This window comes from Bombus pyrosoma, linkage group LG8 (assembly GCF_014825855.1).
Source record: "Bombus pyrosoma isolate SC7728 linkage group LG8, ASM1482585v1, whole genome shotgun sequence".
NCBI classification, from domain to species: Eukaryota; Metazoa; Arthropoda; class Insecta; order Hymenoptera; family Apidae; genus Bombus; species Bombus pyrosoma.
The window spans coordinates 1,213,149-1,228,187 of NC_057777.1; the positions used below are offsets into that span (position 1 = coordinate 1,213,149).

Genomic DNA, 15,039 nt, shown 5'->3' on the forward strand with positions numbered 1-15,039 from the left:
TGTCCGAATGAAAACTGACGTCGACCTACCGAGATCTTTGTCTTCCCAAGTTCTCTTAGCTTCCAACAAAGCGTCGTAGACTTCACGACTTGGCTCGGTACCGCTGAACACGTAATATCTCGCGCGAACTCTCTTGAAGAATTCCAACGATGTGTAATAGGAGTTTCCATGATGAGGTACATAAGTAAGATCCACGTAGACGGGTTGTACTTTATTCTTCGAATCCTTCAGCTTCTTCTCGTTCTTGCCCGGACTCTCAGAGCGTTTCTTGTTCTTCAGATTCTCTGACAGAACCTTCCTCGCTTGTTTCTTCTCCTTTTTCGGTGTTCCGGGTGTACCCTTGTTGGAAATTTCATTGGTCACAGGAGCTGGTGAAGGTAATCTCAATGGCTCACCCCAGTCGTTAATAGCGTCGAAATTTAGTCTCATATTGTTATCGGAATTCGTATTTCTGAGGTTAAACTTGTGCGGTGGAATAGGCGAAGGAAGCCCCAATGGAGTTCCCCAACCATCTAACGGATCTTTCTTCGTGTCAGACTTTGGATCCTCCTCTCTACGATCGTCCGATTTACCATCAGAATCTGACGCTTCTCGACGAACGCTACCGTTGGTGTATCTCGCTGAGATAGTTCTACCCTGTGGCTCAGTTTCTTTAGTTTCCTTCTGTTCCATCGACAGAGCTTTCTCAAAGTCAAGTCCGGCCTCGTCGATATATTTCTTCGGATCAGATTTCTCCTTGTAATCACCGGCATATTCTTTCTCCACCATGAAACGTTTGAACGTGTAATCACCTTGATCTGTCAGAGTGGAAGATTCGCCGATCTTCTGCATGCTGCCACTTGTTATATCTTTTTCAGATGGTAGCTCACCATAAATGCTGCTGCTCATCGCGCTGCTCATAAAGTCGCCAGATGTTTTCTCTTTTTCTTTTTCTTGCAAGGAACGTAGAAGGGAGCTATCGGGACCCAAAGATTCCGTCATATCCTTGCTAGGTAAATATTCATCTACCTTCACGTCCACTTTCTCCGCCAATATCACCGTCTCCCCTTTTTCGTTTGTGGTTTCCGTGACTTCTCGGGTCGTCGTCACTATCTCACCGTCGTCGGACACTGTCTTAGTCGTGGTGATGATCGTCCTGATCACCTCTCCCGATCTGAATCCTTCTGGAGTTCCAGTCAAAGACCTACCTTCGGACCTTCGGTCCGGTGTAGTTCTTCCCGACAGAGAAGAAACGTCGGAAGCGATATCGCGTACTTGAGGAGGCATCGAACGTTTATCTATCTGCGTATGCTTCGTTTCTTCCTTTTCAAATTTCGTCTCAGATTTTCCTTCTGCTTCTTCAACTTTCTTCTCTTCTTTCTTCCTTTCCGTAGACTCTTCAGTCTTCGTAGTTCTAATAGTAGTTTCTTTGATTATGGTACCTTCGTCGCTTAAAAATTCACTCTGCTTACCAGCTTCGGTTGTCATTTTTTCGATAGCCTCTCTGATGTCCTTATCCGATATTTTACCACCCGTTTCTATGATAGTTGTTGCTCCTTTTTTAACGTCGACGTGCATACCCGACAGAATGTCCGATGTCAGACTCTCTTCGCTCAGCTTCTCGCCTCCTGTAATCACGATTTTCTTCGTTTCTGTTCTCACAGTTTCGACGGTCGATGGGATAGTTTCTTTGCTCACGATTTCTTTTATCGTCTCGAGATCGTCTGTGTCGGCCATCTCACCCTCAGGAACGATAATCTCGCGCTTTATGACTTTCGTGATCACCACTGGATCATCCTGTTCGATGATCTCCCGCTTTATTACCTTACGAATCGTTTCGGGTTCTTCTTGATCCGACACTTCTCGTGTCACGATTCTTTTAACCACGATCACCTTGCCATCTGGCGAAATTTCCTTTTCTTCTTCGGTCGGCTCTCCTTCCATCTCTTCTTTACCTTTGATAATTCGTTTCTCCAACTCCTCGAACTCAAGCCTGGCCGAGGGTACAGATTTGCTCGCTTCTACGTCTGATTCGATTACTTTCCTAATTACTTCCGTTTTACCAGTCACTTGCGCGTCTAGTTCACCAATTTTACTTTCTTTCAGTACAGTAACTATCTGAGGTTTTGCTTCTACAGTGTGCGTAACGGATGACTTCTGGGTCACTGTGGTGGTGATAGTGGTAGAAACTACATCTTTATCAGGCGAAATATGATCGGTTGGTTTACCGGCAGATTTATCTTCTACTTTCTCCACGGTGGAAGCTGTAGGCTCGGATATCGAATCAGGAGTTCCGTCACGAGTTATGTCTGGCGTTGATTTTCCTGATAACGTTGTTATATGAGTCGTACGTATCTCGGTTACTCCGCCGACGAATGCTTTGTGGAATTGGGTCTCGTAACTTGTCGAATAGTCCGTCATCGACGTTTCCATATGGCCTTCGCGTTGTCCCGAATATTCCACCGTTTTGTAATCATAAGACATTTTCCCTTCTCCGTGGTCGGGTTCGTATCTAAGCTCCAGAGATTTTTCATAACGGTAGCCATCTTTGCCGTAGCTGTCATCTGGCTCGTCGTCGTGATAATACACCTCCACGTCGATCACGGATTCTCGAGTAAGTCTTCTCTTCAGAATTAATTCCTCCATTATTTCTAGAATAATGTATCGAGGCAAAGATGATCGGACGATAATTTCTTCTAGAATTTCTTCGGTGATTTTCTTTCCTTGCTTAATGTAGTTTTCTTCGAGAAGTTTCTCGATTTCGATTCTCTTCTCTTCTGAGATCGAAACTTCTTCGTCGATATGTGGCTCAGAACGTACAGGGCTATCTTGAGTAGATTTATCAGAAGCAATCAGTTCGGAACTTACGCTAGAACTTATCGAATGATCCGACTTCTCCATCTTTTGCTCGGGTATATCTAAAACTGAATCTCTGTTGAGTTTCCTGGTCGTAATAATTGTCTCTATGATAGTCATTACTATCAACTCCGAGACCGAATAAGTTCTAATTATTTCTTCTATCACGATCATTGTGATCTTCCTTCCCTTATTTATATATTCTTCTAAAATATACTTTTTAATATTTGCTTCTTTCTCAGGCGTTATTTTCATCATACTTTCTCGATCGACCTGCGTTTGGTCCATTTCAACACTTTCAGGCAATACTTTATAGCTATCATCGACGAATAGCGACTTATCTTTAGTTACCTCTGTCGTAGAAACGCTTATTTTCGTAAAATCTTCCAGTTTAACTGGCGTCTTTAATGCCCCATCCTTCTCGACTGACTTTCGAATATCAATCTGTTTCTCTTCGTCATCTAGCTTTTTACTATCGATTTCTTTTCTCTTATCGCCTTCGTCTAAGTCAGCGATGCTGGGAGACTTCGATTTGTCCGACAAATCTTTAGGTTCTCCTGGAACACTTGCTACACTGGGAGATCTGGATTTCTCAGTTTCTTTTATACCAACTTCCTTCAAATCAGGTGTCTCGCTAGCAATGCTAGGAGTCTTTGATTTATCCTTAGGTTCTGATAGCACACTTGTTACACTGGGTGATCTGGACTTACCAATGTCTTTGGCTTCAACTTCCTTTGCATCTGAAACGTCACCAGCGATGCTTGGGGACTTCGACTTGTCTGATACATCTCTCGAGTCCACCGTTGCACTTGGTATACTTGGAGATCTGGACTTCTCAGTATCTTTTGCTTCAACGTCCTTTATGTCGGGAATTTCTCCAGCGACACTTGGAGACTTGGATTTGTCCGCTGCTTCCTTTGGTTCACCTAAAACACTTGTTACGCTAGAAGATCTGGATTTGTCTTTTACGTCAATATCCTTGAAATCAAGCGTGTCGCCAGCGATGCTAGGCGACTTGGATACATCCGATTTAACCGCTACATCCTTAGATTCCAATGGAACACTTGGTATACTCGGAGATCTAGATTTCACGATATCTTCCAATTCAACTTCTTTCACATCAGGTGCCTCGCCAGAAATACTGGGTGACTTTGATTTAACCGATACATCTTTAGCTTCCTTTGGAGCACTTGGTATAGTTGGAGATATAGGTTTGTCAATAGATTTCGTTTCAACCTCCTTTAGGTCAGGTGATTCGCCAGCAATGCTAGGCGACTTTGACTTATCTGATACATCCTTCAATCCTACTGAAATATCTGTTACACTTGGGGATTTAGATTTGTCCACAGAATCTGCAACATCCTTCAAATCTAATATATCACTGGCAACGCTAGGGGATTTTGATTTATCCGTTAAATCCTTTGCTTCCGCTGGGGCACTTGTTACGCTAGGTGACCTAGATTTATCAGCAATTTTAGCGTCAACATCCTTTAAATCACTTGTTTCGTCAGCAACGCTGGGGGTCTTTGATTTTTCTGATATATCTTTGTATTCTAACGGAACACTAGGTGACCTAGATTTATCAGCATCCTTCGTGGGAACATCCTTCAAATCGAGTGCCTCGGCAACAATACTGGGAGACCTGGATTTATCCTTCGATTCATCCGTGACACTAATCACACTGGGAGACCTAGATTTCCCAATTTCTTTAGCCTCAACATCCTTCAAATCAACAGCTTCGCCAGCAATACTGGGCGATTTCGATTTATCTACTGTTTCCTTTAGTTCCGCTGAAACGCTTGTTATGCTAGGAGATCTAGATTTCTCCATATCTCTCAGATCAGGAACTTCACCAGCAACACTGGGAGATTTTGATTTATCTGATACGTCCTTGGATTCCACAGGAATACTTGGTATACTAGGAGATCTGGATTTCTCAACATCTTTCAAATCGGGAACTTCGCCAGCGACACTGGGAGATTTTGATTTATCTGATACATCCTTCGACTCCACAGGAATGCTTGATATACTGGGAGATCTGGATTTCTCAACGTCCTTCAAATCAGGAACTTCGCCAGCGACACTGGGAGATTTTGACTTATCTGATACGTCCTTGGATTCCACAGGAATACTTGGTATACTGGGAGATCTGGATTTTTCTACATCTTTCAAATCGGGAACTTCACTAGCAACACTGGGAGATTTTGACTTATCTGATACATCCTTGGATTCCACAGGAATGCTTGGTATACTGGGAGATCTGGATTTCTCAACATCTTTCAAATCGGGAACTTCACCAACAACACTGGGAGATTTTGACTTATCTGATACGTCCTTGGATTCCACAGGAATACTTGGTATACTGGGAGATCTGGATTTTTCAACATCTTTCAAATCGGGAACTTCACTAGCAACACTGGGAGATTTTGACTTATCTGATACGTCCTTGGATTCCACAGGAATGCCTGGTATACTGGGAGATCTGGATTTCTCAACATCTTTCAAATCGGGAACTTCACCAGCAACACTGGGAGATTTTGACTTATCTGATACGTCCTTGGATTCCACAGGAATGCTTGCTATACTGGGAGATCTGGATTTCTCAACGTCCTTCAAATCAGGAACTTCGCCAGCAACACTGGGAGATTTTGACTTATCTGATACGTCCTTGGATTCCACAGGAATGCTTGCTATACTGGGAGATCTGGATTTCTCAACGTCCTTCAAATCAGGAACTTCGCCAGCGATACTAGGCGACTTTGACTTATCCAAAACGTCCTTTGCTTCAGCCGGAATACTAGTTATACTGGGAGATCTAGATTTCTCAATATCCTTTAAGTCAGGTACTTCTCCAGCGATACTAGGAGACTTTGATTTATCTGATGCGTCTTTCGCTTCAGTCGGAACACTTGTAATGCTAGGAGATCGAGATTTCTCAATATCCTTTGCTTCAACATCTTTCAAATCGGGAACCTCCCCGGCAATGCTAGGTGATTTTGATTTATCGGGTGTTTCCTTTGTCTCAGTTACAACACATGTAACACTAGGAGACCTGGATTTTTCAGCACTTTTTGCATCAATTTCCTCTAGATCAGGTTTCTCGCCAGCAATGCTAGGTGACTTTGATTTATCAGTTGGTTCTCTCAGCTCGGCTGAAATGCTTGTTACACTCGGAGATCTAGACCTCTCAGCATCTTTTACACAAACGTCTTTTAATTCTGGAATCTCACCAGCAATGCTGGGTGACTTGGATTTATCTGGTGTTTCTTTCCGCTCAGTAGGGACACTTATCACACTAGGAGACCTAGATTTCTCAATATCTTTTTCGTCAATCTCCTTCAAGTCAAGAGTCTCACTAACAATACTAGGTGACTTTGACTTATCCGAAAGTTCCTTCGGTTCAACTGCAATACTTGCTACGCTGGCAGATCTGGACTTGTCAAAATCTTTTTCATCCACTTCCTTTAGATCGGCAATATCTCCTGCAATGCTTGGTGTCTTGGATTTATCAGCTGGTTCTTTTGGCTCAGTAAGAACACTAGTTACACTAGGTCTAGGAGACCTAGATTTGTCAACATCCTTTAAGTCAGGTTCTTCACCAACAACGCTGGGAGTCTTTGACTTATCTGATACTTCTTTAGACTCCGCTGAAATACTTGTTGCGCTAGGAGACCTAGACTTCTCGATATCCTTTAAATCTGGTGTTTCGCCAGTAATGCTAGGAGTCTTTGACTTATCTTTCAGTTCCGTTGAAATACTTGTCACACTAGGAGATCTGGATTTCTCAATATCTTTTGTTTCAAGTTCTTTTAGATCTATCGTATCACTGACGATGCTTGGTGTTTTTGATTTATCTGATATATCTTTAGTTTCTACTGGAGCACTTGGTATACTCGGAGATCTAGATTTCTCAGCACCCTTCGCTTCAACGTCCTTCAGATCAGGCGTTTCACCAGTGATACTGGGAGACTTCGACTTATCCGATACATCTTTTGCTTCAGCTGGGACGCTTATTACACTAGGAGACCTAGATTTTTCAATTTCTTTAGCTTCAAGATCCTTTAAGTCAGGTGTCTCGCTAGCGATACTAGGAGATCTGGACTTATCCGATACGCCCTTTGCTTCGGATGGGACACTCGTTACACTGGGAGACCTAGACTTCTCTATTTCTTTAGCTTCAATGTCCTTTAAGTCAACTGTCTCGCCTGCAATACTAGGAGATTTCGACTTATCCGGTACGTCCTTTGCTTCGGATGGGACACTCGTTACACTGGGAGACCTAGACTTCTCTATTTCTTTAGCTTCAATGTCCTTTAAGTCAAGTGTCTCGCCTGCAATACTAGGAGATTTTGATTTATCTGGTACGTCCTTTGTTTCGGATGGGACACTTGTTACACTGGGAGACCTAGACTTCTCTATTTCTTTAGCTTCAATGTCCTTTAAGTCAACTGTCTCGCCTGCAATACTAGGAGATTTCGACTTATCTGGTACGTCCTTTGCTTCGGATGGGACACTTGTTACACTGGGAGACCTAGACTTCTCTATTTCTTTAGCTTCAATGTCCTTTAAGTCAGGTGTCTCGCCTGCAATACTAGGAGATTTCGACTTATCTGGTACGTCCTTTGCTTCGGATGGGACACTTGTTACACTGGGTGACCTAGACTTCTCTATTCCTTTAGCTTCAATGTCCTTTAAGTCAGGTGTCTCGCCTGCAATACTAGGAGATTTCGACTTATCTGGTACGTCCTTTGNCTTCGGATGGGACACTTGTTACACTGGGTGACCTAGACTTCTCTATTTCTTTAGCTTCAATGTCCTTTAAGTCAGGTGTCTCGCCTGCAATACTAGGAGATTTCGACTTATCTGGTACGTCCTTTGCTTCGGATGGGACACTTGTTACACTGGGTGACCTAGACTTCTCTATTTCTTTAGCTTCAATGTCCTTTAAGTCAAGTGTCTCGCCTGCAATACTAGGAGACTTCGATTTATCCGATACATCTTTCACTTCAGCTGGGACACTTGTTACACTGGGAGATCTAGATTTTTCAATTTCTTTAGCTTCAAGATCCTTTAAATCAGGTGTCTCGCCAGCGATACTGGGAGATTTCGACTTATCCGATACGCCCTTTCCTTCGGATAAGATACTCGTTACACTGGGAGACCTAGACTTTTCTATTTCTTTAGCTTCAATGTCCTTTAAATCAGGTGTCTCGCCAGCGATACTGGGAGATTTCGACTTATCTGATACGCCCTTTCCTTCGGATAAGATACTCGTTACACTGGGAGACCTAGACTTTTCTATTTCTTTAGCTTCAATGTCCTTTAAATCAGGTGTCTCGCCAGCGATACTGGGAGATTTCGACTTATCTGATACGCCCTTTCCTTCGGATAAGATACTCGTTACACTGGGAGATCTAGATTTCTCTATTTCTTTAGCTTCAAGATCCTTTAAGTCAGGTGTCTCGCCAGCGATACTGGGAGATTTCGACTTATCCGATACGTCCTTTGCTTCGGATAGGACACTCGTTACACTGGGAGATCTAGATTTCTCTATTTCTTTAGCATCAATCTCTTTTAAATCAGGTGTCTCACCAGCGATACTAGAAGACTTCGACTTATCTGACACGTCTTTTGCTTCAGTTGAGACACTCGATATACTGGGGGACCTGGATTTCTCCATATCTTTTGTTTCAACTTCTTTTAAGTCAGGAATCTCTCCAGCAATACTAGATGACTTTGATTTATCCACCGGTTCCTTTTGTTCAGCCAAGAGACTTGTGACGCTAGTGACACTAGGAGATTTTGACTTCTCAATATCTCTTGCCACAATATCCTTCATATCGCATACCTCATCAACAATGCTGGACGACTTTGACGCATCTGATGCGTCCTTAGATTCTCCTGAGACACTTGTTATACTGGAAGATACAGACTTCTCATCTTCTGCCTCTGCATCCTCCAAATCTGAATAACGAGGAAATTTATATTTAAGTTTGTCGATCTTTTCTTCAACCTCCTTTAGGTCCTTCGATTCTTCTAAAATGCTCGGTGATATCGGTTTCTCTTTTCTTTCTTCTGCTTCCGTAGGTAATTTAGTTTCCTCCGTTGGTGATTTTTTATCAATAGCCTTCAAATCTGGCTTCTCTGCAGGACTAATCGGTGATTTCCAATGATCTGTAATAACCTCAAGTTCTTCGGTTGCACTTGTTATACTTAACGCCCTAGCCCTGTCTATTTCCTTTACATCAATCTCTTTCCACTCATGCGGTTCAGTAGGAATACTGGGTCGCTTTGATACATCCAAAGGTGCCTTTAATTCTATCGGTGATTTTTGTTTATCGTCAGCTTCTCTTAAATCTAGTTTTCCACTGGGAATTTCTGCGATGTCTGCTTTCGAAGGTTGTTCAAGAACAGGACTTGTAGTTGGAGTTCTAGGTTCCTCTGGTGTTTTTGTTTTCTTGGGTTCTTCAGCCTGACGTTTAGAAACATCTACTAGTTCTTCTATCTTCTTTTCTGCTTCTGTGGTAGTGACCTCAGATTTTTCAAACTTTGTCAAATAGACAATCGTCTTTTCTTCCATTTTATCCTCGCTTACCTCCTTATCGCTAGGCGCCGGAGAAGGAGATTTTTTGTCTGCTTCTTTCTTTCCTAACTTGTCCTGGTCAGTAATAATTGCTGACTTAAGGTCTGTGATTGGTTGTATCTTTTCTGCCTTGATAGGTTCGAAATCAATTGGTTTCTCTTTTAGTTCTGGACTTTTTTCAGGACTCTTTTCAGGACTCTCTTCAGGACTTTTCTTAGGTGAAATACTGACACGTTCTTTCTTGTCTTCTTTTTCATCACTTACAGGCATCTCAATTTTCTTATCAACTTGAGCAACTTCTTTAACTACTTCTGTTTTCAAACTTTCCAGCATTCCAATCTTTCTTTCTGGAACTACCGTTTCGAAAGTTGACTTTAAAGGTTCTATATCTTTCATATCAGAAGTCTTTGCCGATTCTTCCGGCGATTTCGCAAAAATAGTTTCCGCCGGAGAAACATCTTCCGATCGAAGCGACTCCGGTGATTTCGATGCAACGATGTCGAGACTTTTCTTACGAATTTCATCACCGATTTCAACTTTCTCTTGAATCAGCGTCGGTTTCTCTAAAGCCTCTTTGATCATTTTTCCATCTAATTCTTTTTTCTCGGCAACGGTATCCACTACTTTAGTAGCTATGTCAACAGATGATTCGATTGTTTCAATCTTCCTGGTTTCTAATTCTTTCTTTTCGACTTTTTCACGAACGGTTTTAGCCATATCCTCTAAAATTTCTGTTTGTTGTTGCAAACTGGGAAACTTTGGAACTTCTGATTCTATCAGAGATGGAGAAGTGCTACTGTCCGCTTCTTTTGGTTTACTAGGTACTGCCTTCTCTAAGCTGTCTTCACGTGAGTCACGAGTGTCAATCGGTGATTTATCCAAGCTGTCTTCAGGAGTTACCTTTCCAACATCTTTGACTGATGGTGACTTATCAGAGATGCTGTCTTTTTCTGGAGAACTGATTTCCGAGTGCAGAGAGTCCTTGTCTAGAAGCAAAGAATCTTTATCAGATGTTGATTTGACAGATGCATCTTTAAGAGAATCATCAGGTGTAACAGTTTTTTGGATCGCGATAGTACCAGTTGGGGAAATTTCAATTTCTTGTCCGCCATCTTCGCTGCTTGCTGTAACTAACATCTTTCGAACAGCTGCTGCATCATCTTCAGGCGATTTCTCAGGTTTCTTTTCTTCTTTAACTGCAACTGGTATCTCTTTGAGCGGCTCTTCTTTTTGAGCCAACGATAAGTCTTCAAGAACAACTTTCTCAATTTTCTTGTCACCTTCGACCTTTTCTACTTTGGGAGATACTTTCTCATCCTTTTTAACTAAATCTTCAGGAGCAACCTTCTCCATTTTCTTGTCATCCTCGATCTTTTCTACTTTAGGAGATATTTCTTCTTCTTTCTTAGCCAAGTCCTCAGGAACAACTTTCTCCATTTTCTTGTCATCTTCGATCTTTTCTACTTTAGGAGATATTTCTTCATCTTTCTTAGCTAAGTCTTCAGGAACAACTTTCTCAATTTTCGTGACATCTTCGATCTTTTCTGCTTTGGGAGATATTTTCTCATCTTTTTTAGCCAAGTCTTCTAGAGTCACTTTCTCAATTTTCTTGTCATCTTCAATTTTTTCTACTTTGGGAGATATTTCTTCATCTTTCTTAGCCAAGTCTTCAGGAACAATTTTGTCCATTTTCTTGTCATCTTCAACCTTTTCTAGTTTGGGAGATACTTCCGCATCTTTTTTAGCTAAATCTTCAAGAGTAACTTTCTCAATTTTCATGACATCTTCGATCTTTTCTGCTTTGGGAGATATTTTCTCATCTTTTTTAGCTAAATCTTCAGGTGCAACCATCTCCACCTTCTTGTCGTCTTCGATCTTCTCTACTTTGGGAGATACTTTCTTGTCATCTTCGATCTTTTCTACTTTGGGGGATACTTCTTCATCTTTTTTAACTAATTCCTGAATACTCTTCTTACGCTCCAGTTCAACTATTTCCGGTTTCTTTTCAACAAGTTCTTCCTTCGGGACGCGATCAACTTCCATTTCCGGAATTTTCTTGGAAACGTCGATGACTGTCTCCAATTTGTCTTCTCGCTTCTCGTCTTTTGTTAATGAAATTTCAGTAGGCTTGATTTCATCGATGATTTCCTTTTGAACAGGTGACTTTGGTTCAGTCAACTTTTCCACCGGACTCTCTTCTTCTTTCTTTTCTATTGGTTTTACTTCTTCTTTCTTTTCCACTGGTTTCACTTCTTCTTTCTTTTCTACTGGTTTCACCTCTTCCTCCTTTACCATTGGCTTTACTTCTTCTTTCTTTTCCACTGGTTTCATTTCTTCTTCCTTCTCTACTGGTTTCACTTCTTCCTCCTTTTCTCTTGGTTTGACTTCTTCTTTCTTTTCTACTGGTTTCGCTTCTTCTTCCTTCTCTACTGGTTTCACTTCTTCCTCCTTTTCCATTGGTTTTACTTCTTCTTTCTTTTCTATTGGTTTTACTTCTTCCTTTTCTGCTGGTTTCACTTCCTCTTCCTTCTTTTCCATTGGTTTTACTTCTTCTTCCTTTTCTACTGTTTTAACTTCTTCTTTCTTTTCTACTGGTTTAATTTCTTCCTTCTTTTCTATTGGTTTCACTTCTTCTTTCTTTTCTATTGGTTTTACTTCTTCCTTTTCTACTGGTTTAATTTCTTCCTTCTTTTCTATTGGTTTCACTTCTTCTTTCTTTTCTATTGGTTTTACTTCTTCCTTTTCTACTGGTTTAACTTCTTCCTTCTTTTCCATTGGTTTTACTTCTTCTTTCTTTTCTATTGGTTTTACTTCTCCTTCCTTTTCTACTGGTTTAACTTCTTCTTCCTTTTCTACTGGTTTAATTTCTTCTTTCTTTTCTATTGGTTTCACTTCTTCTTCCTTTTCTACTGGTTTAATTTCTTCCTTCTTTTCTATTGGTTTCACTTCTTCTTTCTTTTCTATTGGTTTTACTTCTTCCTTTTCTACTGGTTTAACTTCTTCCTTCTTTTCAATTGACTTTACTTCTTCTTTCTTTTCTATTGGTTTTACTTCTTCTTCCTTTTCTACTGGTTTAACTTCTTCCTTCTTTTCCATTGGTTTTACTTCTTCTTCCTTTTCTATTGGTTTTACTTCCTCTTCCTTTTCTACTGGTTTTACTTCTTCTTTCCTTTCCGTTGGTTTTACTTCCTCTTCCTTTTCTACTAGTTTTACTTCTTCCTTCTTTTCCAGTGGTTTTACTTCCTCTTCCTCCTCTACTGGTTTCACTTCTTCCTTCTTTTCCAATGGTTTTACTTCTTCTTTCTTTTCTATTGGTTTTACTTCTTCTTTCTTTTCTATTGGTTTTACTTCTTCTTCCTTTTCTACTGGTTTAACTTCTTCCTTCTTTTCCAATGGTTTTACTTCTTCCTTCTTTTCCATTGGTTTTACTTCTTCTTTCTTTTCCATTGGTTTTACTTCTTCTTCCTTCTCTACTGGTTTAACTTCTTCCTTCTTTTCCAATGGTTTTACTTCTTCTTTCTTTTCTATTGGTTTTACTTCTTCTTCCTTTTCTACTGGTTTAACTTCTTCCTTCTTTTCTATTGGCTTAAATTCTTTTGCTTGTAGCTTTTCTAAGTCTTTCTGAAGAACTTCTATTTCCGGCACTAGTGGAGCGATCGAACTTTTCCTTCTTTCTTTTTCTATTGTAATCACATCCACTTGTTCTTCGGGCGATTCAGTCTTCTGCTCCTTCTTCTCTTTAGCTTCGTCTAGATACTTTTCTATGGTATCAAGAGATTCTGGTACTTCGGTCACTTTAATTTCCTTTTCTTTCTCTTTAATTGGTTTTACATCAACAGGTAATTCTGCCTTCCCTACTTTTCCCTTTGTCTCGTGAACGAATTTTTCGTCAGCTTCAATAACTTCACTTGTGGTATCTTCCACAGCTTCTTCAGCATATTCTCGCTCGCGTGATTCGTCTGATTTTGGTGAAATAATACGCGATGTATCTTCGAAAGAAGTAACAGTTACATCACGTACTTTATATTCTTGTTCGACAGCCTCAAAGTCGTCGCCAATGTCTTTTTCCTGTCTTTTGTCGATAATTTCTTTCAGAGATACCGGTTTTGTAGATATTGTGTCCTCATAATCACGAACCTCTTTCGTTTTTGTGGTAGATTTTTTAATGATACTTACAAAATCATCTTCTTCTTCTTCTTCGGCCGACAAGCAAACGGATTCTTCTTCGACGCCGAGTTCTTCTTTATGTGGTTCAGAAATTTTAGCTTCTTCTTTGGGTGATTTCATCTCTTTCTCCTTTGAGATCTCTTTTTCTACAGGAGATTTTATTTCTGGTTTCGCGACAGATATAATTTCGATTGGTGATAATTTTTCTTCCTTTTTGTCTAATTTCGACGGTGCTTCGATCTCTTCCTCCTTCATTTCTTCTTTCTTCTCAGCTTCTTCTTTCTTTGCTTTAGTATCAATCGGTTCCAATTCGGAATCAAACAAACCATCAGTTTTAACATCGATTAACTTTTTAACGATAATTTCCTGGATAATACGAATTATGATCACTTTCGGGACAGTCTTTTTGATAGAAATTTCTTCGACGATTTCGATAGTTATACATTTTCCTCTCTTTATGTATTCATTGATAATATACTCTTCAAGCTCCATTTTCAATTTCGGAGTGATAGATTCTTCCAATTTTAAGATATCAACGTTATCTACGACATCTTTCTTTGAAAGGCCCTTTCTTATAATAATCTCTTCGATAATATAGATAACACGCTCCTTTGGAACACCTTTAACAATTGTAATGTACTCTATAATCTCAATAGTGATTTTCTTCTTCTTAATCACAAGTTCTTCGATAATCTCTTCCACAATACGATCTACTTTATCGACAATAGCTTTTATTTCAGCGGGTAATTTAATCGAGATTTCAATTTGTTTGCTCAAGTCCACTTTGCTTTCCTGCATTTTATCTGTAACAAATTTCGGTGAAGTTGGTGTTGAACCAGGAGAAACCATTACAATCTCCGCTTTGGCGGGAGAAATCTTTTGCTCGAAGCCTATTACAGGCTCTTCTATAGCTGTTTGAACTTTCTCCTCTTTTTCGATCGGTGATTTTACAGTTTCTTTCACACAAACGTCTTCCACCCCAGCTTCCAGTACGTCCATCTTCAAAGACAAATCTTTAACTTCGGGAGCAATCTCTTTGACATCTTTCATCATTTCTTCGCAAATTTCCTTAACGTCACGCTCGTCTTTCTCTTCTTTCGGAGATATAATTGGCTCTGTTTCTTTGACAACTTGGACACAAGGTTCTTCCTTTGTTTCTGCAACGAGTTCTTCAGCTTCCTCCTGGTACAAAGAAATTTCCTCGGTAATTCCAACTTTCGTGGGTATCATAGTGGGTACCTTAGTTTCCGCGACAGCTTTAGGCGGCGACACAGCTTCTGCCACAGGTTTAGGTGGCGATACAGTTTCTGCCACAGGTTTAGGTGGCGACACAGCTTCTGCCACAGGTTTAGGTGGCGACACAGCTTCTGCCACAGGTTTAGGTGGCGACACAGCTTCTGCCACAGGTTTAGGTGGCGACACAGCTTCTGCCACAGGTTTAGGTGGCGACACAG

General features: G+C 40.7%; 2 protein-coding genes across 2 annotated transcripts in view; one reads left to right on the top strand and one right to left on the bottom strand.

Annotated features, from left to right (window-relative positions):
* Nucleotides 1–15,039, top strand: part of LOC122570003 (COMM domain-containing protein 4) — a 64,157-nt gene that overhangs the window by 16,753 nt on the left and 32,365 nt on the right. The gene's annotated exons all lie outside the window — the stretch shown is intronic.
* The window catches only part of LOC122570251 (microtubule-associated protein futsch-like), a 34,942-nt gene that overhangs the window by 5,099 nt on the left and 14,804 nt on the right, over nt 1–15,039 (bottom strand). Inside the window, 4 exon segments of the mRNA XM_043732348.1 lie at nt 30–7,572; nt 7,574–11,878; nt 12,524–12,691; nt 12,875–15,034. Of these exon segments, the coding sequence (XP_043588283.1) occupies nt 30–7,572; nt 7,574–11,878; nt 12,524–12,691; nt 12,875–15,034 (14,176 nt within the window).